General features: G+C 35.4%; 1 protein-coding gene across 4 annotated transcripts in view; it reads left to right on the top strand.

The window, feature by feature from the left end:
• adgb (androglobin) overlaps positions 1-24,797 on the top strand; it is a 72,886-nt gene extending 48,089 nt beyond the window's left edge. Inside the window, exons 20-35 of one of the 4 annotated variants that reach the window (XM_034017338.3) lie at positions 577-744; positions 2,245-2,380; positions 2,827-2,964; positions 4,149-4,242; positions 7,193-7,327; positions 7,589-7,742; positions 8,867-9,054; positions 10,629-10,804; positions 11,190-11,383; positions 11,829-11,940; positions 18,663-18,847; positions 19,281-19,436; positions 19,762-19,867; positions 20,118-20,220; positions 23,197-23,380; positions 23,858-24,797. In XM_034017338.3, the coding sequence (XP_033873229.3) occupies positions 577-744; positions 2,245-2,380; positions 2,827-2,964; positions 4,149-4,242; positions 7,193-7,327; positions 7,589-7,742; positions 8,867-9,054; positions 10,629-10,804; positions 11,190-11,383; positions 11,829-11,940; positions 18,663-18,847; positions 19,281-19,436; positions 19,762-19,867; positions 20,118-20,220; positions 23,197-23,380; positions 23,858-24,043 (2,415 nt within the window). In that variant the 3' untranslated portion in view covers positions 24,044-24,797. The remainder of the gene's footprint in view (positions 1-576; positions 745-2,244; positions 2,381-2,826; positions 2,965-4,148; positions 4,243-7,192; positions 7,328-7,588; positions 7,743-8,866; positions 9,055-10,628; positions 10,805-11,189; positions 11,384-11,828; positions 11,941-18,662; positions 18,848-19,280; positions 19,437-19,761; positions 19,868-20,117; positions 20,221-23,196; positions 23,381-23,857) is intronic. The other 3 variants (XM_034017339.3, XM_034017340.3, XM_059025171.1) reach the window with 3 other exon arrangements.
• The last annotated feature ends 1,908 nt before the right edge of the window (positions 24,798-26,705 follow it).

The raw sequence follows: 26,705 nt of genomic DNA, 5'->3' as shown, positions 1-26,705 counted from the left end.
ATAATATGACTAGCCTCCTGAAAAAACAAGGATTAAAAAGCAATCACTGTTCATGATCAGTGCTTTAGACTATTGGTACCTAAACATGTTCCAGTTAGATATATAAAAATAAAAAATAAATGTATTAAAGGAGTCCTTATATTTTTGCATTTTGATACCTTAGCTCTAGGTCACTTGGTTTAAGTGTAGATATCTCATTGGATTGAATTTGAACCCCAACACATGATGTGATTCGGTACCAGGAAGCAGCATCAACATTGCATCTATAGTACGGTCTTTGGGATACCTACATACAGTATAATATAAGCAAAAAAAAAACTGAAAAAGGGATACTGCTGATAATATTGCTAATTCTAATTCTAGGAGGTGGACCCTGGATTACCACAAGCCAATGACCAATAGAACGTTAGCACAAGAAAGGGGGTGAATGATGATGTTGCTTTGGCTAAAAAGCTTTACAAAATGTAATCAATGCCATCTTTAAATATGATATTTTAGAGAAACAGTTTCAGCTATGATAATGGCTGCATAATTCAGCTATGATAATGGCTGCAGCAATATGCTCTTTCTCCCCAGGAGAGCAACTGTTTTACAGAACAAGCTCTGGTTATCGTGAAAGCTATTGGAAACGTGATAAATAACTTCAGTGACGAGAATGAACTTCCCCAGGCCCAGAAAGAGATGGAACTAGCTCACTGCCCCCCACAGCTGCACAGCACAGGCATGATTAAAGGACACTTCAAGGTGAACACAGACATAATGCCTGGGTTTCTAGAAAATTCCAGATATGTCACACAGATGCTTCACATAAGGTTATGATATTCTCACTACTCGTTTCTGTATCCCTAAAAAGTGCATGTTCTCCATCTGCTGATTGTTTTTGCTGCATGTGGTGTATGGCAGGGTGGAAGACGTGCCGGTGTAAGTGTAAGTTTGGCAGGGATGGGGTTAAATCTGTCCCTGCCAGCAATCACAGGTGTGGCCATTCCTCAATTAGGTAATTGAGTGATAACTGGGGAGTGGCCACCTGTATATAAGGAAGGAGAAATCCTTTGTGTGGGGGAGGGGGGTCAACTGAGTGTACCTGTGTTTGGAGTGTACACGTTATTATAGTGAAGGCGACTGCCCTGCCTGTATTGTTTTGTTTGTGAACCTTTTATTTTGGCCCTGGTGCTGTGTTTGTTTTATTCCTGTTTTTCTGTTTGTTTAATAAATGTGTGCTTTAGTGCTTGAAGTGCAGCTTCTGTTTCTGGGTCTCTTTCCTGCTGCCACATGGTGACACTGCTGTATTCTATATACAATTTAACACACTCCCAAGACTGCCATGTTTAAAGATTACATTCTGGTTAACACACATTGTACTGAATTTCCTAATTCATTAAACAGATATTCACTTAGAACAAAACTGTTTGAGCCCCTTGTTATCACTTTACAATTGTTTCTTCAATTCAAAACCATCTGTGAAAAAGAATAATGTAGAATTCTAAATTTGTAAATGCAAAAAATATATATTCATAAAAATATGAGAAATATATGCCACAGTTATATATGGAGCCTTTGGATCCCTTAAGTAAAACCAGAAAAACAAAATAAATATATATTTTTAAATGGGATCACCATGTCATTTAACATGGAACACTTTTGTTTGATTGTCAGTTTTTCTTTGGCATACAATTAAAAAGTACAAAATTGAATTAAAACCATGGCAATCCTAGAGTCACTTCAGCATTTTGTTATGAGATTAGGAGCCATATTAACACAACTGGAAGCAGAAAACAATCAACATTACTTATGAGTTGTGCAGAGAATCCTCTTTGGGCTGGGCACTAGAATTCAGTTCAGGTATTCCCTTGCCAGAATATTGACCTGATTCTACTGTAGTGTTGAATGATTTTCACCGGAATGAAGGGGAAAATAGATCCTCAAAAATCTCCTGTTTCTGTTTCACAATAATGATTGCATTTTTACAATATTCTTCTTTTTTCTTAATTATTGCTTTATTTTTTGTAATTCAGCCGTATCATAATGGCTGTTGTATTATCACCAGATTGCCAGTACACATAATAGTGCAGAAATATATACGTGTACGTTTTGGACTAATATATAAAAGTGGCATTTGAGTGTGTAATAATTTACTTTTTCAATTTACCAATTTATGTTGTACATTATCAGTACACATATTGAAGTGGTTTTAAAATACATCAGGTACAAACTTGTTATAATAATGACTTTATTGATCCCTAGGCCTTCAATAAAGCCCTGTACTACACAATTACCAAAGCTTTGGGAAGCACTATAACGTCTGAAGACATCTTTGCGATCAGGGCACTTATTTATGATGTTACCATTGACAGGGACAGCAAGGAACACCTCTCTTCAGGTACATTTTTATGTGTATGAAAGTGCCATCTTACAGGTGTGTACTTTAGGTAAGAGGGAATTAAATTTACAGTTGCTCGTTTTAATTTGCTGTGATGTTTTCTCAGTTATCTTGTGTTTGCAGAGATGGAACTAAGACTCACATTGCACAGCAATTTGAGCCAATCCAGGTTTTACAAGTGAACTTCATTAGACTAGGTTGGCATACATAAGATCACAAAAAAGAAATGGTAGAAACTCCTTTTCATATAGTCTGTTTTTCCTTGGGTTAGTTACTTGCAGGCAGACAGGAAGGACGTTTCACAGTGCTGCTGTTGAAATCTGCTAAAAAATGTACCGCTAATTTGACATGGCTAAAAAAATATTGTAGCTTCCTGCTTTTTATATGCAAGTCATAAAATATGCATCATGTTTATAATTTGTATAGTTTAAATGAATATTTTACAGTACCAGGTCCCAGAACAGAAGAACCTGAGTCATGGATAAACAGAGAACCCACTTTGGAAGAAACACAGGCAGTAACCAAACTCCAGGCTGGATGGAAAGGATGTTATGTTCGCAAAATCAAACAGGCCAGTAAACCAGGTTTGTTTCTATTTGGTAACCTTTTAATTATAGTAACTTTTACATTTAAAATACCTTTTGAACGAATTGCATATGGAAGCCTACCTCTATATCATTAACTGATTATGATATATGCTATAGGTTACAATCAGTTTTAGATCTGGCGTTACTCCTACCACACTGCAACAGAAATACTGCAAAAAAAAAAAAAAGCCTGCAACTTATCTTGTCCATCTACTGATACTAAATAAAGCCTTGTTTGGCCGCTATCTGATATTTATATTCTAGATGGCAGTGTTTGCCCTCTCTACCACAGCTGGCTGACTGAGCTGTCAATCACTCAGATCAGCAAAATCTATGCTGACAGGTCAAGCAAAGGGGAAATAAAAAAAATGACCTCAACTTTGATCATATAAGAAAAGTATGTGGGCAATTGAAATTACAGTCTAAATATGAGCAGGGTTGTTGAAGTGCAAGACGTCTGCTGTAGAGCTACTCTGTTTTTGCCAAGGCCTAAGGCCATCTTTTGACACTCTCAGAATTGAATAGTTGTCACAATTCATTTTTCCAGTTGCAATAGAGGATGAATACAAAAGATTAAATAAATAGATATATTACAAAGTCAGTGTAATAGCTCAAAGAGTAAGTAGTGGGGTTCTGAAAAATATGATGTTACACGTCCCCATGTGTTGCTACAGCTGTTTAAATAACATACCTGTCATTTTTCTTTTCATTGTTAACACCCTGACAACTTTTTACACTTATAACTTTAAAGTCTGTTTCAAAGCTTTTTTTCAAAATGTTTGCTGTAGTGCACTGATAGTGTAAGGATTATTGCCCACCTTGTCGAACAGGTAAAACAGCAATAACAATCCATGATGTGGTGTGGAACAGAAAAACCAGAGCACTTGTGTTTTATTTATTTATTTATTTTTTTATCATTCTTCTTGCAGTGATTTAGAGGATAGATCTCAAATCCCAGTGCACTAGAGCGGACATTTTGAAAAGAGCTTTGAAACATATTTATACCTTATCATCAATTTTTTTTGAGGGGGTAATTATGCATGTTTACTGTATGAATTGTTGTAACGCACACAATATGCACACAATAGCCACATCGTGTTTTGTAGTGTATTGCAAATACACAGTAATACAGTAGTCTGAGGTAATATTTCCTTTTACTCTGATTCATTTTATTCATATAGGTACAAAAGAAAATGTGTTTGCCAAAAAAATCTTGCAGAGAATCTGGGCTGCACTGGAGCCAAATACTGAACAGCATGCTGTTGTTTTATTAAGGTAATGAAATAAGGTGCTTACATTTTTAAACAGAGGACTCTAGTATTCTAAGAAATAAGACGTTAAGGAAAATATTTTCCTTGGTGTCAGAATCAACTTGGTTTTGATCCAGGAAAATAACTTTTTTCATGCAGAAATGTGAGGTAGTTTGTATCAGTGGATGACCCTGAACATGCTTAGTTAAGTTAAAACAAATTTTGTAACAACTGCAATTGTATCATCTCTTTAACTTCCTTGTGGATATCAGTTCTTGGCACTGTTAAGCTGTTGAATTCCTTTAGCAGACCTCAGCAAAATAACATTAATGGTACATTATCAATTACTTACAAAACCCATTCACCACCTTATTTGGTAAGATTGACCAAATTCAGACTTTTACTGTAATATATATATATATATATATATATATATATATATATATATATATATATATATATATATATATATATATATATATATTTTAACTTAGTGGTGCTTTGCTTCGCAATATCCATGGAGAAAAACAAGGTCTTGTTATATTGTTTTACTATTCCATCATCAGCCACCTCAAAACTGAAATATTTCTATACTTCACTGCGCACAGACATTCTAGCCAATCCGGAAGTAATTGAATCTTCAGCTGCTCTGCGTGTAAATGCTGACTCACGACACCTCTAAAAGTATAAAATACGGTGTCATGCCGAATTTTGTATTATTTTGAGATGTGTTTTGATGTTTTAAAAGTACATCTCATTTATAATACCGAAAGTTAAAATTTTAAAAATACATTAATAATAGCGTAAGTAAAGAACCGGTGACGCATGCACATAATAATGCAAAATGGAAGGCCAATGGTACCTAATGCAGCATGCAAATAGCGTTTGGTACCTAAACGCCAATCAGTAGAAAAAAATGGTTAAATAATACTTTAGTGTGTGGTGTTTGCCTACAAGACTGACTGTGATTGGTATATTTAGGGTTTGTTGTATATTAATATCAAATAAACTTGATTATACTGCATTTGTATTTTTAGCAGTATTAGCAATAAAAAGTATGCCTCTGCAAGCGTACATCAATTTTATTTTTTAATCACACGATATCGCGATATGGAAATTATTGAACGATATCGATATTGATCATATCAAAATATCGATATTGGTGTCTAATCCCTAATATATATGTATGTGTGTGTATAATTATATATATATATATATATATATATATATATATATATATATATATATATATATATATATATATATAATTGTAGTCAAAAGTTTACATACCCCAATGGAAATTTATAGTTTCTTTTGTAGCAAAAGTTTTGCTTTTGTGGATGAGGGAAAAAAGTTACAAGAAAATGATTTATTGTCATAAAGCTGGAGAAGGATACAAGAAGATTTACAAGCATTTGAGTATCCCAATTTCAGCTATTGTTTCTATTCTCAAGAAGTACAAGACTCATGGTACTGTCACAACGTTCCCTCGGTCTGGAAGAAAGAAGGTTCTTTCACCAAGAACAAGTAGAAGAATTGTGAGGAAGGTTAATAACGATCTGAGATTGACTGCCAAAGATATTCAAAGTGAATTGGCTGCAAGTGGGACTGGGGTTTCCATTTCAACCATAGGTCAAGTATTGCATGGTGAAGGTCTCAATGGTCGCAGGCCAAGCCACTCTTAGGAAAACATCACAAGAACAATCGGTTTAAGGTTTGCAATACGGCATTTGAACTATGGATATGAGTTCTGGTCAAAGATTTTGTGGAGTGATGAAACAAAAATCTAGCTATTTGGTCACGCTGATAGTCGTTTGGAGAAAGTCTGGTGAGGCGTACAAAGAAAAGAGCACCATATGCATGGAGGTGGTAATATCCTTCTATGGGGTTGTTTTTCCTCTAATGGCACAGGAAATTTAGTTCCAATACATGGTAAAATGGATTTCATAGCATACCAAAAGATATTGTCCAATCATCTGAAACCCTCCGCTACAAAGCGCAACTGGATTATCCAACACAACAACGATCCAAAGCACACATCAAAATCTACTTTAGAATGGTTAAAGAAGAATAAAATCAAGGTCCTGGAATGGCCTAGTCAAAGTCCTGATTTAAATCCGATTGAGAATCTTAGGTATGAGTTGAAGAAGGCTGTGCACAAGAGAAGTCCTCGGAATTTGAATGAACTGGAACAATTTTGCGTTGAAGAAAGGTCATGCCAAAAGCTCATTGACAGATATCCTAATCGTTTAAAGTTATTATTGCTAAACATGCCTCAACTAGCTATTAATTTAATTTTCCTTGTCAGGGTATGAATTCTTTTGAATTAGCATTTTTGGAGTTTTGCAAATAAATTGCTGAAATAAATAATTTGTAAGACATCTATTTCTTGTAACTTTTTTTCCTCATCCACAAAAGCAAAACTTTTGCTACAAAAGATTTTTCCTATAATTATTTGTTTTCAAGAAATTTCTAGAAATTATCCATTTTTATTGGGATATGTAAACTTTTGACTAAAACTGTGTGTGTGTGTATATATATATATATATATATATAATGCATATGTCTTATCTGATGGCTCACTATACTGATATACAGTGGTAAGCCAGCATTTGTACTGCAGAACCTGTTTTAAGGGAGTATAGTATGGCTCCCATTGTTGCCCGGGAAAATGACTACCACTTGCATTCTTCTTATAAGGGAACACATAGTTTTCTCTTAACTATAGTTATGACCACAGCATTATAAAAGGGTAGCTGTATTAACACAAGACCACAGAAACTACTATGTCTACAGATTACTGCATTGAATTAAAGATCCATGCCACACAACGTGCTGAGACCTTATTCCTCACCATGACATTTTAAAACAGGTTGAATGTCTTATGTGAGAGAACAGTTAGAGTGCTGCCTAATCGGCACCAACCAAGAGATAAACCAAACCACACATTTTGTGTTTTTGCTTTCATTAATTAGACACATTTTCAGAAGCAATGAGAAGTCAGTCCAACTGTATCCATGCTTTCATGATGAATGGACCAAAATGTGTTATGATGACTATTGTGTAACATATCCTGATCAACCAATGAATAGCTGGTTCATAGTTTTCAGGTATGAGTTTGTTTGCTTGTTTGTTTTTTTCAATACATTAAACCTGTGTTATTCTACCCAACCATGATTGCACGAGATAACAATAGCCAAAAGTAAGGGATTGTTATCAATTTAAGCTTGGACTTGTATTAATTGTAAATTGTATAGGTTAATATAAGTTTCAATTATAGAGGTAATTATTGTCTTTTTTTGATTGAAAGTTGTTTAAGTGTCTGTCTTTAACAGGAAACATGTTGTATTTTCTCTTTTTTTGTTTTAAAGGGAGGTGTTTCATGTCCCTGAAGACATGCTGGTGATTCCCAAGGTTTCCTGTTCCATACCAGTCTGCATTCTTCATGTGGTTAACAATGACACAGGAGAGGAAGTTCCCAGAGTCTTTCAAAAAGTTGAACCCAGAGTTTATACAAAGAACATTGTTGGTTTCAAATTTGAACTTTTTAATTTATTAACATCTTTTTATTTTTCATTTGGGGATTTATTTTTGGTGCCATTTCAATAAGCACGATGGGCCTAAGCCTTTACTAGTGTGTTGTATGTTTTGCTTGAGCAAACTTTTCTCACAACCCTTTCCGCACAGGGCCCCCCTTACGATATATGTACTCTTAAGTAGGATGCAGATTCCTGCACCTCCTCCACCTCCTGTCTAGAGTACTGTACTGCAGCACTATAAACAGGATGGTATCTTAATTAAAGTTTTGTGAATAAACAAGAAAAAAGGGGAATCACATTTTATGTATAATTACTAAAACAAAATATGAAGAAACCAAAACATAGCTTTTATTGAAGTTGTAATACAAAAAAAAGACAATTTATACTTTTAAAAATGTAAACGTATAACATCATATTAACCACGTTAATAATCTCCAGTGTAAATATGTAATGTTATTTCTTATTCGTTGAGAAGGGTAGCTTTTTCAATTATCTTAATCTTAAGGAGCAAAACACTGTAAATCTGGTTAGTTCTAATTTGCTTCGTTGTTGGTGATTTTGGTGGAGGACACTTACTGAAGGATTCGTCAAGTGCAGTGAATCTTACCAATGTGGTCTGTACATATTTTCCAAGATACAAGCTCCTAAAATAAATATATTGGGCTGTTTGATCACTTCTCTTTGACATTGACTGAACATTACTGCTAATACCCTTGAGTGCTTATAAAACCAGAAAATCTCAGATTATATATCATTCTACATATCATTCTGACTATATTTGCTAATGTTGTTAGTTGATACACTGCAGTATCTAAACCTTGAATAGTGTTACTTAGATTTTATAACATGGGATTATAACAGTATCCTTACTTCCAGATTTGTAACATTCTAAACGTTACTGTACTTATACAGGTAATAGTCATGTAGCATATTTTGCATGCCATTGGTGACCAAAATGTATTTAGGATTTTTAAAAAATATTTTATGATGCTGGTATTCCTTGGAAAAACCCTTTGACTATTAATGTTATGCAACTCATGCCTGGTGATAAAAATGACAGCACTCTGTGATACTGCAACCCATCTAACTGTGTTTTTTTTTTTTTTGTAGAATGGATATACCTTCATGGCTGAAGCACATTCTGGCGATTTACTGCTACCAGCAGGAAAGTGGAAATTGCGCCTGATTGGTTCTTACAATCCCTTGCCAGTTCTCGGCCGTGAGACTGTAAACAACAATTTTTCCATTAAGGAAGTAAAGGATTATTTTCTGCCTAATGATAAAAACCTTATTTGTAGGTGAGCACTTACATATTTAGGACAGATAAGTTGTATTACTATTTTAATATTAACACACACTTATATATATATATATACACACAGTCACATACAAAAGTATTTGGGCAGTTAAAAAAAGGGATTTCTATAATTTCTAATTGTTCTTTAGAGTAGAGTTTCAACTTTATAATAAAACAACAAGTTATTACATAACATGCATAAAATGGAAAATAACATGCAAAACTTAATTTCATACTTTTACAAAAATATTTGGGCAATCAGCATATTTTGTATAAAACCCATTCGGTGCTAATTATTGACAATTATTATGATTGAAAATCAACAACTGGTGATAATTATAGAATAAATAAATACATAATCAAGTGCTGAAAAATAAATTTGAAATTTGTGATTAAAAAAAGCAACAAAAATGGTTGAAACTAAAGTGTACAGAAACAATCTCAAAATGGCAGTGATTCAACAAACGAAAAAGGAGAAACTACCAGAAAAATAGCAGAAAGACATGGTTTACTGCAAAAGAACACAAGGATTGAGAGAAGATGGTCAAGAAATTCACGAGCGAACAATTAAACGATACCTTAACAAGATGAATGTCCACGGACGAAAACCAAGATGCAAACCTTTCTTAAAAACAATACACAAAAGAAAGCGATTGGAGTTTTCCATTGAATACTTGTGATGATTTCTTCAACCAAATTTTATGGTCAGACAAACCCAAAATATAACTTATTTCACCAAGAAAGCAACAGTATGTTTGGAGGAAGAGAGGAGAAGAATTTAAAGAAAAGTTCATCATGCCCAGTGTTAAACATGGTTGTGTGATGCTATGGGCTTGTTTTTCTTCCTCAGGCACTGGCGACCTTTGTATTGTAGAGGATTAATGAATGCTGCAAAATATCAATACATTTTGCACTCTCATTTGTTACCAGCGCTAGAAGGCTAATTGGACGGAAGTTTGTATTCCAGCAGGATAATGACCCTAAGCATTCTGCAAAGTCTACAAAGGAATTTCTGAAAAAAATGAAGATTACAGTTATGGATTGGCCATCTCAGTCCCCAGACTTGAATCCCATCGAGATGTTATGGATTGACTTGAAGGCTGCTGTTGCAAAAAGGAAACCAAAGTCGAATACAGAACTCAGAACTGTATGTGTTGAAGAATGGGCAAAAATATCTCCGGAAAGATGCCAGGAACTGGCTTCAAAATACAAAAAAAGAGCTGTAAAGGAAGCAAAGGGTGGGCACACAAAATACTAATGTAAGGGCGCCCAAATACTTTTGTCAAAGTATTAAATCAGTTTTTGCATGTTACTTTTCATTTTATGCATGTTATGTAATAGTGTGTTGTTTTATTATAAAGCTGAACCTTATATCTTTCAGTAGAACAATTAGAAATGTGGTTTTCTCATTTTTTTAACTGCCCAAATACTGTTGTCTGCGACTGATGTGTGTATATATATATATATATATATATATATATATATATATATATATATATATATATATATAATATATATCATATTCTTTTTGTAAATACTTGTCTTGCAGAACTTGTATGTTCCCTCTTTTGACAGGTACCAAGTAAAGGTTATTTCGGATCATCTTGCCACTGTCCAAGTACAGACTTCCAAACCAGACGTGTATATCAAACTGCAAATTCTAGATAATGAGGATGAAGTGGCTTGCAGTACTGGGAAAGGTCATGCTGTTGTTCCTGCTTTCACTTTTTTACCAAATGAAAAGCCATCATGTGAGTCAAATATATTTAATTTAATAGTATGTAGACAGCATTTTTTTTGTTTTTGTGTTTAATTCACAGCATTTAGCCATTCTATTCACAACGTCTATACACAGTTTTCTAAATCATTAAAACATATTCTCATCAATGCAATAATGAATTAGATATTAACACGCACACACACACACACACACACACAGAATTGTAACTGGTGTTTATCAGACACAAATTGGGCCACTGACGATTGAAAGCAAATAGAATTTGAGAGTCTTCACATGCTCCAAATGGCTTTTTGTTTTACTGGCAATTCTGGTCCCTAAAGTCTTGATGATTTCTTGACTTTAATTGTGAAGACTTTTTTTTTTTCTCACAAATGCTTTGCTACTGTAAACTTTAGGTGTCTCAATTAAAAACCTGACTTATATAATGACAGCCGCATCACGTAAAGGTACAGCTATACAAAGCCTGACAGTGGGAAGTAAAAAGGAAAGAAGCAGCTCTGCTTGCAGTCAAAGTGCCAGATCTGTTGAAGAATCCCAGTCTCAGCGGGATGACGAGACCAGCAGCTCCACACCACAACCTCTGCAAATGGTAATACATTGTATTTATTGAATTGTAACCGTTTCGTTAAAATATCTTCAGATGTAGCTAAAGTATAAAATCTTGTACAGTAAAAATGCAACTGTGGAGAAAAATATCTCCTGAAGACGTATTTTTTTGCTTTCTAAAAAATCTGCAGAAACAAAAATACAAGGGTTTCAATCAGCCATTTTATCACACTAACAGTTTTTTGAAGGTTTTTGAAAATGTAAGCATTAATCAAATTCCAAAGCCAGATGTGTGTCAGACTGTTAATTAGTTCTCGACTATTTATCTTTTTAATGAGGTGTTTCTTAGTGAGCAGTCATCCAGAAATATCTGCAACACCCCCTCACCACCTTCTTAAAAAGTTCACATTGAGAAAGAAGACTTGAAAGATGATCTTGTGGAAGTGTACTGATCTATGGTATTTATTGTTAACAATGTATTGTTACAGATGCACAAGTACGTAATTCAAGCTACAGTGCTGCACAAGAGCTGGACCCTGAATGAAAGTGAGCTAGCCTATGTGCAGGTGCTGAAAGAAGCTGAGAAAAATGATATTAAAGGTATGCTGTTACAAATAAAAAGTTGCTTGTCCGTAGGTAGGATGCAAGTTATTATTACTATGACTAACATGATTATGTTGTTGTTAGTATGATTTAGGAGTGTGTCAGATGTTATCTTATTCCTCAAAAGTTATTGAAGCACATTTTTATCAAAAGACGATAACAGATGGTTTTGCTTGGAAATAATATAGTAAACTAAAATTCAGTGAAGACATTGAAATAGACTTGTCGTCATAACGTCATTGCATTTTAGTTTAAGTATTTCTAAATTCAGAGTAAATTTAATAGTTGAAATACATAGTTAAATAATGTTGCGTTAAAATGTCACTGTCAGCCATTTGTTTTAGCATATTCGTTTTAAAGTTATGATATACAAAGTTTTAAAACAGCATAGTTTTATAAAACCAGCACACACAGATTAATATTTCTTTACCCTCCGAGATGGGCACTGCAATCTCTGTGCTTGTTAATTCTGACATATGTAGGGGATCATGTGACGCTTAAAGTGGATGTGAAAGAGACAAGCTCCTCATAACCTGATTGTATTTTGCCACCATTTTACCCCCTCCTGTTCTACTCCGCTATTAAAAAAATACCACAACTTCAGTAACAATCTCCCTGGATGAATATTGGGTGAATTCGACCGAGATCGCTACAAAATCAACCAAAACTAGAAGTGCTGCACGACAATAAGAAGAGGGACAAAATGGCGACTGCTGTTGTGTACCTGAAGCCTTCATCTCGCAGATTGTTCAAGATGTCTCTGCAAGAATCGAGAGTATACTGGATACAGAGCTTGAACGGGTTATCAGCTCAGTCGACACACTAAAGGCAGAAATTATTGAATCCGGTAAGAGGAATCAAGCAACAGAAGAATGTATATTTCTTAAGGACAGAGAAATTGATCAAGATAAACGTATCACATCGGCTGAGAAGGCTATTAAAGAGTTACAAGAGCGTGTGGAGGATGCCAAGAACAGGGTGAGGCATACACATTCAGGAATCATTGGTCTGCCAGAGGACACAGAGGGTAAATCACCGATTACGCTTCTTTGAAAAATGGATACCTGAACAACTGGACATTACAGCCAAGCATGGAATTCTCAAAATAGAGAGGACCCACCGCTCGCTCTCACCCAAGCCTGGAGCGGAAGGAAAGACCACGACCCATAATTGTGAGATTCCACAACTACAGGGATAGACAAGCTGTACTGGAAGCTGCAAGGAAGAAGGGCGACCTGAGATTCAACAGGAGGAAAATAATGTTCTTTCAGGACTTTTCGTTTGCAGTTGAGAAGAGCCGCCAAGAGTTTGACTAAAACAATATCCTTATTGACAACGGATGTAAAGGCCCTTGCTAAGGTGCTAGCCTGACGACTTGAACGTGATTTACCTAATATTATTAACCCAGATTAGACAGAATTCATACAAAATAGACAGTAGGCTGGGATGGGAGCAGGACCTAAACAAAACAATAAATAATCAAACCTGGGAAGACATTATCGTCCGGATACACTCAAATCTGACAAGTAACCAAACCACAGAAAGGCAATTTAAAATTATCCATAGACTGCATTTTACTCCTCATAAATTACACAAATTCAACCCCCAAAAGTCACAAATATGCACCAAGTGTAAAAAGGCACCAGGGACATATGTACACTGTATGTGGTCCTGTTCTCATTTAAAGCAATCGTGGGATCGAATATGTAGGGAAGTCAAGAATATGTGTGAGATACAATTGGAAAGTGACCCACTAGTGCTCATTTTAGGAGATCCCGGGAATGTACACTGTGAAATGGACAAACTCATAAGGGGTCTTCCTGTAATGGCTAGAAAATGTATCCTGACAAGTTGGATTTCAGATAGTCCACGTATGATCCTGCAGTTGTATAAGGCTATCTACAGTATGCTCCCACTTGAAAGTTTATGTTTTATCGAGATTAACAAGCTAAACAATTCCATAAAATTTGGGATCCCTTTTTGAAATATATTGGACCTACTCTCTCAGACTTAATATTGAAGGGATGCCTGTGATGATTGATTGCAAATTATTGTATAAGGCTACCATGATCACAGTTGCTTTTTTTTCTTTTTTCTTTTCCCTTTTCTCTGAATACCATTTGTATGATAGCTCCCTTATTCCTGTTCAAAGGTTCTAAATTTGGGTATTACTATATTGACTCAAGCTATCTTTTACCAATAATTTAGGGGGGGACATGCAGCTGCCGTTCCAAAGGAGCTCAGTCCTATTCTACTATTTGAGAAACTGGCACATATCCAATTTGTAGGGCTTCATAGTTGCAGATATTTTAAAAAATCAGACGTTAAAATATAACTGCATTAACAAAACAAGCAACACAGAAAACTAACAAAATATCCTGGTGTTCATCTTACATGTTCACAGACATGTCTGCAATGCAACTTTTGATTGTAACGTCCCTGCCCTGCATCTGCAGACTAGTACCTTGGATCACAACCTGGCTTGATAAACTTATGCTGCTCTGTAAATGATATCTTTCAATGTTTTTGATGATAGAAAGCTCATACTTCATACCTGTGTGAAATAAATAATTCCAAACTGATTCATTTTATTATAGGCACATATCAAATTTATGTGGGGGGTTCGGAAAAATAGGATATTTAAAATAATAATTGCATTATCACATTTAAAACACTTGACAATAAATGACATAGTAATTATGATGTATGAAGTGTATTTTATTTTATTTTTTTAACGGTCATTACCTTCCATATTGTGCAGTTACAGTTTCTGCACTGTATCCAATACATGCTCCCGTGGATGGATGTTTTCTATAATGGAAATAATGCATGCTTATTTGATTATTATCTACAAATTACAGAAAATGCATGGGCAGTAAGAAGTACTACACATTAAAGGGGAAGTCAGTTTTTCTTGATTTGCTAACTCCTCCCCCTCCCCCCTCCTATATCCCTTCATGTTTCATTCCTATGAAACCACATTGCAGCTTCAAATAAAGCAATTTATTTTATTTAGTTGCATTTGATTGGAGAATGAATATCAGCATTTTGAAGTATTTTTAAAAATAAATTAATAATTATTTGAGATACATAATAATGGGAGATGTCTGATCTTGAAATACAGACAGTCTCAGATATCATAAAATTACACTATAATACGTTATACATGTGGATGTCATAAATATGAACACATTTAGAATATTTGTCTTGTGAATTTATGGAAGCTCCTGAGCTACCTGACAGTATAATTTACCTTTTTGCACAATAGAATGGTATTCTAAAACTGTGCTTATCATGACACTATAGTATAAAAATATGCACTGAAGATGAGGCATATCGTGGAAAATGATTGTCCCCGAGGGGGATATATGAAATATCCAGTCCATATATGTTTTATTAAACCATGAAAGACAGCTGTATCTGCATTCAGGTCTTGTGGCTCGTACAGGCCTTGAGGCTCCATGACTTCTGTAAATCTGTGTTTTTTGATATATTGTGAAAGGTGGCGGTATGTTTTTGTTACAACTTTTGTAATTTTAGCGACTTTTTCATTTAGAATTTGTTGAAGCTAATCTTCAGAAAGCTGAGGAAAACAAGCTTCCACCATATTTTTTATTTGTGATGTGCATGGCGAGCACGTCAGTCTAGGTCAGAGCGGTTTCTATGAGTACCGTTGCTATGGAAGAATTAAAGTATATGTACAGTTTCAATTGTTTAGGACTTTGGCCTATAGTGCAAACATATATAAAATCCTGTCCATTTTGGTAGTCAGGTCACTTTTAATTTCAAGTGTACTTGTGTTTATACATGTCAGAGATTATATTTATAAAGAAGAATTGTATGTGACTGACTAATCATGCATTGTAAAGTTTACCTTTTGTACCAATATAGATAGCACCGATTAGGATGAACTCACAGACTTGAAGTGTGAAACTATGGTGTGAAACCAAGTTTTTCGCTCAACAACCTACTTATTGGTTTTGAAATGGTAGTATAAATTGTTTCTTGATAATTCTTGCAATCAGTTACCAACAAAATCTTATTTTGCAACTAGAGTACATTCTTGTTTTCTGACTAACACCTTTTCAAAGAATATCTCAAAAGAGCATTTTTTACAATATCTGCTACTCTAGCACCTTCACTAAAAACTGTGAACTAATTAAAATCATGTAACAGGGTGCATTTTTCAGGAGTGAATTTCTTGTATGCTATAAAATATATATATATATATATATATATATATATATATAAAATGTTATTGTTTTTCTAAGTATTGACGTAGAGTCAAATGGGGGTGCTATTTAGACCCACCACCTGTTAGACAATTGAAATAGGCCCTTGTGGAAGGGTGGTGGGCAATTCACTGACACACACGGGAGACAGAAGGTTTATTTGATGCCCAGTTTTCTTATTTTAGAAATTTTCTTTTAGCCCGCAGAGGGCGCTGTTGTCCGTGGCCTGAGTACCGGCAACGGTAAACAGGACCACAGAAATACCAATACTGGTAAACAGTTAAAAGCTGGCACACTGACAGGTGCTCAAAATAATAATGAAAACATAAGGCGAAATGAAAAGGGAAAATAAAACACAGTAATAAAACTACAAAATAAAGATGCTGCTTACACAGTGCTCCCACTGCTGCTAAGCCGGTCAGCTCGGGATCTCCGTCCTACACTGTTATGCACTATACACTGGGGTGGCCAAGGTTCCCCTATCACTACACACGTCCCCTCCGGTACGTAACAATATATTTTAATAAATTATTTATTTATTGCTGGCTGTCTTCCTCAGCCGTGCTTGCCTGTTTTGGTCGCTCGCTCCAACCACTGGTGTTCTTGCCTGGTCTATGTTTACACTGGCCTTCTCAGCCAGCGTCTCTGTGTATTCCCAATCAAGGCCACCCGAATGCATAACCAAGCCTCTCAGCCACTCAGAGAGAGGGAAAGCCAACACACGCTCTTCCCCACCTCCCTTGTGTCACTGCCATGACTGATAGGCGGATCTACGAGGCTGCTGCCCCCTTCCTGCAGTACCACGCATGCGCCAGATAGTCAGCACAGATCCCCCCCCCCCCATCCGTTACAGCTGTTTATTTAATTTTTTTTAAAGATGCTTTTCGTGCCATAACAGCATTATAACTAACAACATTAAAACTGATTCTGACAGCTTTGGTCTCTTCAGTACATTCTATGAACAAAAAGATGCTTAAACATACATTCTGATTTTCTTAGACCATAAAGAAGTCTAGCAATCTGACTGATTTATGTTATAAAATGAGGCCAGTGTTAGGGTAGACGAGAATCTTTTAGTGTTTTTTGTTTGTTTGTTTCACTACAAGCTTTCTATAGTCTTGTGCAGCAAAAGAACAAAAAAAAAAAGAACTACAATACAAAAATAAAAAATAAAACAAATCAGCCAATTCAACTCAAACATTTATAGTGTGAAACATACCACTGAATAGAATTATATAAATGTAGATAAAGCATAGGGCTGCTATGATTAAATCGAAAATCGATTTTTCAATCGATGCCATTCCTCATTATATACATCAAAATAAATACTGGATAATCGATTAAATAATTACATTTTTGTAACGCGCATAGTTAATAACATAACTTAAGTTTATCAACGAAACATCACCGAACGCTTGCTATTGTGGAGAACCGTGGTTCCCGTAAGCAGGAGTTTCTCACAGGCGAACCCGTGACCTCCCGCTCTGTACAAAAGAGACGGCTCCCTTGCAGGAGCTGGTATCGGGCTTATGTCTTCATTGATATTTATTGTAATAATTATATTTTGTGTGCCCAATTAGTCGATTGCTATTTGGAGGCTTAACTCACAGCCCTAATAGAGCATTACCATTTAATGTTGAGAACTGTAGTTTATGTGCAGAACGAGTAAACTGAAGGGCCACCCAAACTTAAAGGGCACTCAAATTAATTGGCAGAGGTACAATACTTATGAGTAAATTAGGGAAGTGTAAGACAGTACAGCAATGACACAGACAGAGCACACATAATTAGATGCCAACTTACACAGTTAAAGAAAAAAATAACAGTCTAATAATATTTTCTAACATTCCTTTCGCTCTCTGACCTTGCATCACTACCATATATAATTGTTTAAACCATTAAAGCAGTCAGTAGGTTTACAATATATCTTATATTATAAATTCTTCATAAATGCACCTAGTGTTTTTCCATGTAGTACATCTGCTCATTAATACTACAATATACATTTTCCTAGGTGTGCTAAGCAGTAGGAGTATTTGGAGTGGGAGCTACTTAGTGTACATCTGCTACTAGTGACAAGCAAATGTTGCATAGTGCTCAGTGCAATGTACTGCAAGTAAGTGCCAAAAAACTGTGTTTACATAAACTAGCATTCAACTCTTATTTGGAACACTGAGGCAGTATAAGGCAGTGGGTTATCTGAAATAATCCGAAATTCTGAATTGTCATAAAGTCACGTCACATCATTACAACCTAAAATTGTCAATTTTGAAACAGATAAATCATGTTTGTTTTTTGTTTTTTTGGAAATTCCCTTCCATTTAAGAAGGTTGAACATATCAGGCATTTACATTAGGCAGGTGTTATTTTTAATATGGCCCACTTTATGGAAGTTATCGAGATGCTGACTTGAAACCTGCTTGTTCCTCATGAGTGCTATACATATACAGCCTTCAGGGCTTATGTCTCGTATTTCTGTGTCCACAGTTCATGGAGAGAAGCGTGAGGAAGCTACAACCCCAGTAAGCATGGAGTCACCACACACTGATTCACAGAAACCAGCAGCGACACCCCCTAAATCATCAAGCAAAAAGGGAAGGGAAAAACCTGTTGAGAAATCTGAGAAGGATAAGCCCAGCAAAGACAGAGAGAAGATAGTGCCATTATCCACGGTAGGCAGGCAGAGTACATTTGCAATCATACTCACTACTGCTGTCCATGGCATCACCAATTCACAAGCATAAATACTGTATCTGCAACAATATACATAACAAGAGAAAAAATACTCCTTAAGTGCAATTTCAGTTCTAAAATGCAATCTCTTTAGATCTGTCTTAAGATTGCATGAAATTTTAATGCCATTAAAAAGTACTGTAACAATTGGCATCTGCATGCAGTTAGATAAACACTTAAATATATAAATTATAAATAAGTATTTTACTTTCTTAATTGGTTTACACCTATACAAATAAAAACAGAATATAATTTATAAATAGGTATTTTACTTTCTTAACTGGTTTAAAAACAAGATATAAAATCCATGGTTTACTGGTCCTGATATGATGTGGTTTATGAAGTGCCATTTTGTTGTTTTTTGCTATACAGTCCCTGGATGCCAGTAAGCCCAATTGGACTCTTCGTGTTGTTAGTGACCAGAATGACGCAGATGCAATTGAAGTAAAAAAAGACACTGAGCGAGTGGATGAAATCAGGGCCTTGAAACAAGCATGGGAAACAGCAGAACCAGGAAGAGCAATCAAGGTAAATTACCACTTCTACTGCAATAACTTTTCATTATGCCAAATAAAATGATTTTGTGGCAACCAACTTGTATTGAAAGTAAGCTCAAAAAGGATATAACAGACATGTGAAAGTATATGAACTATCTCCATGCTTGTTAAAAGTAATATGTAAGTAATAACACATGACAGGATTTACATGCGTACTGTAATATACAGACACCTCTTGTGTGTTGTGGTACAAGCTAGGAATATTTTAGTGTCGCACTAAGTAAACCATACAGGCAACATATTCTGTCAGTTCCATAGGAACAGTACTGTAAACATCATGCATCTTCTTTTTCCAGGCAATGCAGTCTCGCCTACAATATATAAACAAATATTTGAAAAAGATTTATCCAGAGCCATCTGCTGAGGGAGGCAAAGACATTACTGCTGCAGCCCCAGATGGAGGTATTTATGCACCAATGTGTTTAGATGAGAAATTGGCTCGTCTAAAGAAATGTATTTCCACCAAAACATGTAATCATCCTCAGAAAATAGCTCCATGTTAGAAACTAAAGGCTACAGTACACTTCATCAATGTAGCATGTGGTTTGTTTTTTTCATCATGTTGAACAGTTTCTTTTGTAATTTTAAGTGCATTTATTTTTTTCCTGTAAAACCTTATTCATTCCCATCGGCATTGTGTCTGCTATTCCAGAGTGTCCTGCAACACCACCTACTCTTGCTGCTCATGATCAGGTTCGAAGGGCTTCAATTGAAGCATTTGTGCAGCCACCCATGGACTTTACTCCTTTTATCAGGTAGCATGCAAGACTCTTTCACTTTATTTTTTAATTGATCATGCCGTCTGGTGTTTTCCATTCCAGCCCTCTTGCATAGGTCTTGTCAGGTCTGAAGCAACTTTTTACAATTATAACTTTAGAGTTTGTTTCAAAGCTCTTTTCAAAATGTCTGCACTAGTACACTGGGGTTTGAGATGTGTCCTCTAAATCACTGCAGGAAAAGAGATATCTATCTATCTATCTATCTATCTATCTATCTATCTATCTATCGTGCTTTGACTTTTCTGTTCCCGTACCACATCATGGATCGTTATTGCTGTATTACCTGTTTGACAATGTGGGCAATAATCCTTACAGTATCAGTGCACTAGAGCAGACATTTTCAAAACAGACTTTAAAATTATAAGTGTAAAAAGTTGTCAGGATGTTAACAATGTAAAGATAAACTACAGGCACGTTTATTTAAACACTTGTAGCAACACGTGGGGACGTGTAACGCTATGTTTTCGGAACCCCGCTACTTACTCTTTAACAAGCACATCTATGAGAGATGTGGACCATGGGGGTGTAGAAATTTCACTTTCAGGTCTTGATGTTCGACATCTACTATGATGACTTTAGATAACCACCAGTGATTGTCATAAATGACTGCTAGCCAGTCTCCAAATTGAAGGCTTTAGAGAGTGATTTCCGTGGTTGTTCCAAAGGACTCACTTTCTGGACCTCAGGTATTTCCTTATTTTCATTTATATATTTACCATAAATAAATAGGGGTGTTCATAGGAATGTACTATATACATGTAGTCAACATTAATTGTAGGGTGTTACACTTCCATAAATTAGGGTTTGTAAACTTTGGACGACCACTGTATACACACACACACACACACACAGTATAAATCTTTTCTCTAGCAGCTTACAGGATTAGATTTTTAGGTGCCCTGCAAACTAACATTTCTACATATTGTGGCGGCGGACAAAAGACACACACCAAAGGCAGTTTTGGGGCCAAAATAGTGGTAACAGCAACCACTGTTTATTTCTGCCTTGAGAAATGGACGCTCTGAGAAATGGGATGGGGGGCTGCTAGCAAACAAAGAGAAAACATACGCACATCCAAAGTCTTTCAGGGTGCAGGGTAGAAAGATTTTAAAGTTAAACAAACATAGTACCCGCACACTTATATATTATGCTCCAAAGTATTTATATTTTTTATTATACCCAAGATCAACATTTCGATCTGCAAGAGATCTTCATCAAACCTGGTATGCAACTGCTTTACAATTGTGCAATACGAGTCTCGCTGACACTGCTAAGTCATATTAAAACCTGCATACTGAGGGGGTGGGGGGAGTTCCTGGTAAGTTGCACTTTTGTGAACTTTGCAGAGTCTTCTGGGAATTGAATTGTAGTTCGGCGTGGTGATGTCATAGTGCTGTTATGGGCAATCGCTGTAATGGCCCACGCAGTAATGGCCTGCGTGGTCTTGGACTTGCGGTGATGTCGTGATACGCCAGACAAAGCAGCCATCTTGTTTTACTAAAGTTTTAAGGTAACATAAAGGGAAGTAAAATTACACACTTGTTATCTTAAATCATGTTTTAATTTTAGTCTAAAAGGTGTACAGAGCTGAAATGTTATGGTTGTGACAGTTCAAAACTAATTAGTTTGGTTAATTTATAGAAAAATAAAATACTTAAAAGGTCATGTGTTGGCCTCTTGTATAAAGACAACACAGAAGTGCAGAAAGGACCCTTGGAACATATCTGTCTCTGTTTATGTCTGATTTAAACAGAATTTTAAAACAATCTGATGGAGTTGACACAAGTTATGAGGTTCTTTTTTTTAAAATTTCAGAAATATTTAGAAAAACTGAAGATATACTAATTAATGATTTTTTTTCCCTTTAAAATCAGCTATATTTCTTCCTTTTTTTGAAACTAATAAAGTGTTTTTGAACACTTTTAATTGTATAGGTTTTGCCCCATACAATAATTATAACTTAAATACAATTGTCTGCAGCAAGTATTATTCTTGTAAGAATAATTGATACTAGAAGTTGGCAAGCCTGTTTTGTCCCAACTCTCAAGAATCAGTGAGGGAAATGTGTTCCAGGTGCTAAAAAAAAAGAAAAGTGTGAAAACTGATGGCAGGATATCAGAGGAATTGTATTATTAACTCTCTAAATGGCCTGTGCCTAGATGTATGCAGACTCCCTTGTGCTTTACTTTAGAAGTTTTTCAGTTAATTGTGATAGATATTATTTTATATTAATTGAAAAGCTATTTCAAGCATAATGCTAGGTGTCCCTTGGAGGTTTCTTTTGGTCACCCTTATCTATCTATCTAATGATAGCTGACACCAAAAGACAGAATCACAGAAGGGGAGTCTATTATGCCTTGAAAGGAAAATTAGTCTGAGAGATTTCACCCTCTAGATTACAAAGGTTATTGTTCATTATTCATTATTTCTTTCTTTATTATCACAAAGGTCAATTACAATGATAATTACTTCCCCACCTTCATGTGATTAAATCACCTTTTTTCTCAGTCGTACATTGATGTTTAAAAAATGACCTACTGTAGTTTTCATTTGTATCAACTTTTCATTAAAAGTCACTGTAAAGTCTTTTATTTGCATACAATGAGATGAAATTACAGTTAGGTGCTTGCTGCCACTACCTAATTAGTCATAGTCCCATTGGAACCTTGCTTGATCAGTTTACTGACCCACAACGTAAATATGATTGAGATTTTCTTCTTTCTGAGATTTGAAAAATGTTTCAATGTGTCATTTGTCATAATTCATTGTACTTCTGAAAATCATATTTTCAAATGCACTCTTTCATCCATGTATATTGGGCATTTGCTTATATATTACTAGAGAGTCTGATTTTACACATCAAAGATTAGATGACATAAATCAAGTATTTAAAAAAATTATCCCTCGTGGAATCCATGACCAACATAAGGTTCTTGATTGGTTTTGCAATAGAAAAGCCCTGCCAGAAGCTGTGCTGAAGGATGAGTTTATAACTGAGCAACAGCAAAAAGAGAAATCTGAGGAAATCCACCAGTTTCGCCAGTTTAGAGAGTTGGTAATGGAGCGCAGAGAGCAGGAGATGCAATCAAGAAACATCTTGAAGAAAAGACAGTTAGAGATGTATGAGCAACTGCAAGTGAGTAATACAAAAGTGCCTCTTCAAAAATATTTTTAAAAAAATATACAAGTAACTTCAAACCCTTACTTCTTCACTTCAAAATCCCAACAACCCTTTAGGACTCCCTGGATCCCAATAGCAGCCCAATCATTTGAAGGCCAGATAAAAGTCTTACATTTCCAATGTATGATGGTTTAAATGTTATGTTTTAAAATACTATTACTGTATTTCAGTTTTTTTTTTTGTTATGTATTTCAATACAAAATACAAAAACAATGACATTCTACATACTGCACCTTTAAAACAAACTTGTAATGGGAAGGCTGGCTTGTCAATTGTGATTTTTAGTATCCAGTAATAAATACTGAATTTAAACCAGCCTATATAGTTCCTCTGGATTATATTAGTAATTCGGTCTTGTTTATTTTATATCACATTTTCATTCATTTTTCTCAAATGGTTCCTCCTGCATTGAGATAATTCTCTCGCCTCTAGATAATACTAGATGAAAAGAGACAGAGGATCTTGACGTGCAGAGAAGCATACCGGAGTAACCTGCTGGAGGCTGAGCACAAGATGAAGGAAGAAGCGGCTGCACTGGAAGCTGCACGTCAAGCTGCGCTGGCAAAGCATAGCCCCCCTCCCAAGCAGAAAGGGAAAAGTGCTGGGAAAAAGAAGTAAATGGAATTGTATTATTGTTATTGTTAGGAGGAGGAGGAGTAGTAGTCATAGTAGTAGTAAAATTAAAAGTTTGGTGCAAATGGGGTTTTAAAAGAAAAGAAAATTCAAAGAAGGAAAAATCTCTCCTGCACTTGTATATAAGCACAAGTGCAGGGAGAAAAAAGAAAAAAAAACGAAAAAGGTGTTTTATTTAAAAATAAAACAACTAAACCAAAAAGTTTAACAAAAAAAGTTGCACTACTACTTTAGAAAACAGAAAATATATAAAGATTTTGAAAATAAAAAGTTTAAATAACTGTTTTAATTGTTTTTAATTGGAAAACTGATGAGCTCTGAAAAGTGTGGCCTCTCAGTAGTAGTCGTAGTATTAATTTATTTTACTTCAAAGTTCTATATTATAGTACAGCACTAACCATTACATGAATTTATCCTACCACATTTTGTATTCATGGTTTAATATTGTGTATTAAAAAACTATGTATGTTCAACAAAAATAAAATGTATTAAACTGTACTTTGAAAATGTGCTACTCCGTCTGATGTAGAAATGTCATCATTATACAGTGTCCCTAGCTAATTTCATCATAATTAAACAGAGTATCATCCAATAAATTGAGTTTTCTATTACATAGTTTTAACACTGTAGTCTGGATTGAATGAAACTGATGGCAGCACCATAGCCATTAAATCGTATAGCTGTGGAGGCGCCGTGCAGTTACATTTATGTAGGCTGGTAAGTACCAATGAGAAACTTTTGCTTTCCTAGTAGTGATATTGAGCATAATAACAGCTGAAAAGCAGCTTAAAAAACATTTCAGTTAATTGAGTCAAATGATACATCTGTATTCAGAATGGTTCCACCAGGCTGATTATTAATTCAAAGGCTCCACAGAGTGCCTAATGTGAATGTGTAATCCATTCAATCGATACAAATACATGTGTGTTTATTTGCATAGATTGGATAATAATTTTATTTACAATATATACATGTTTAGAACATTTTTATAAATGCTTGAAGTTTTTTTTTAAGTCCCAATATACTTTTTTGACTCAAGAGGTAAAAGTTTACATTTTTGTACAAGCAAGCTTGGAGGCAGTGGACCTAAAATGCAGTTACGGAAATATTATAGGAATGACCACAGTGACCTCTAGTGGCAGCTCTTAGAAATTTGAAATTCAACTGGAAACTAGAACAATTTGTACAAAAAGAACAGGTTGATGTATGGTGAATTCACAGGGTGAATTATGAAAATTATAATTAACAACAGAACGCTTTGTTATACAAATCATATTACAGTATATTAAAAAAAATGTGCCGCACATCTGACTGTAATGGTTACATTGGCAATCTTTTTTTAATTAAATTAAGAAAAAGAAAAAGAAAAACGTGATTCAATGTGGATACAGTCCATATATATATATATATATATATATATATATTCTTTGCAAAAAACTTTGTTAATGCATCAGTTAGGGTTGATATTAAAATGACAAAAGTAGGGAAGTGCGATGTTAAGGTTTTTAACCCTAAAGGGCTAATCACACTACAGCATTTATTCGCTGCGTTTTTTACACCAGCTGATTCGCAGCGATTTTTGTATTTACACATGAGCGCTTTTCTCTTCTTCAAATGTCCATTGGGTGGGCGGCACGGTGGCATAGTGGTTAGCGCTGCTGCCTCACAGCGCCAGGGTCCTCGGTTCAAATCCGGTCTAGGGTTCTGTCTGTGTGGAGTTTGCATGTTCTCCCCGTGTAAATCCATCCGCTTTCAGTAAACACTGCAGCTCAGAAACAACATAAACTGCATTGTGAAGTATTGTGGTTTAATGAAATTAGATCAAATTGGCTACCTCTGCTATTATTTTTTACTTACCGGTATTTTTTATTTATTTTTTCTGTTGCGTGTGTCAGTACTCAGGTCAGTGGTATTTTATTATAGCATGAACCCACATTCATCCCCTTTTTTCTCTCCTTCATTGGAACAATAACAATGCGGCAGCCTGCACCTGATTGATATTGCCCCCAAATGTAGAAGGACTCTATGGAAATCGCAGCGTTTTTCGTCCTGAAATTGAACCTGTTTCGATTTATTTTTTGCAACGATTACGCTCAAGTGTGAATGGTAACATTCAACTCCATAGGTTCAATTTTTAAAAACGAAAAATGCAGCAAATAAACGCTGTAGTGTGATTAGCCCTTAACTCTGCATTCCCTCCAACCCCCTTACAAGCAGTGGAAGGGGCAAGGCAACACAAGCAACCACAGAAAGCCATCATCAGTTAAGACGAACAACATACAACTCTCTGCAGATAATACAAGAGACATCCATCATCATGGTCCACTAGTCGTATGACCTCTAAGTGCTCCCTAGAGACCTACTGGGAGGCTGCTGAGGATGTTGGGGAAGGCGCGCTGCATAAGGATGGATATTTACAAAACGCATGTGTGCTATCTGCCAACATAATCCTAAAACACTGGAGAATAAAGAACATACTGGTATTACAGCACAACGTATACAACCCAACTATGATGGTGAGGCTATCCCTCCCATTAAACTGTATTCTGTTGCTCATTCAGTATGACTGAATGAAAAACTGAAAAACTCTTGGTTGATCCGTGTTGTTGGTGCTGTCCTCTCAAACTGACATGACACAGCACATTCC

The sequence above is a fragment of the Acipenser ruthenus genome, chromosome 6, assembly GCF_902713425.1.
Source record: "Acipenser ruthenus chromosome 6, fAciRut3.2 maternal haplotype, whole genome shotgun sequence".
Classification (NCBI taxonomy): domain Eukaryota; kingdom Metazoa; phylum Chordata; class Actinopteri; order Acipenseriformes; family Acipenseridae; genus Acipenser; species Acipenser ruthenus.
Note: the sequence above shows the minus strand (reverse complement) of the source record. Positions and strands in the feature narration are given on the sequence as shown.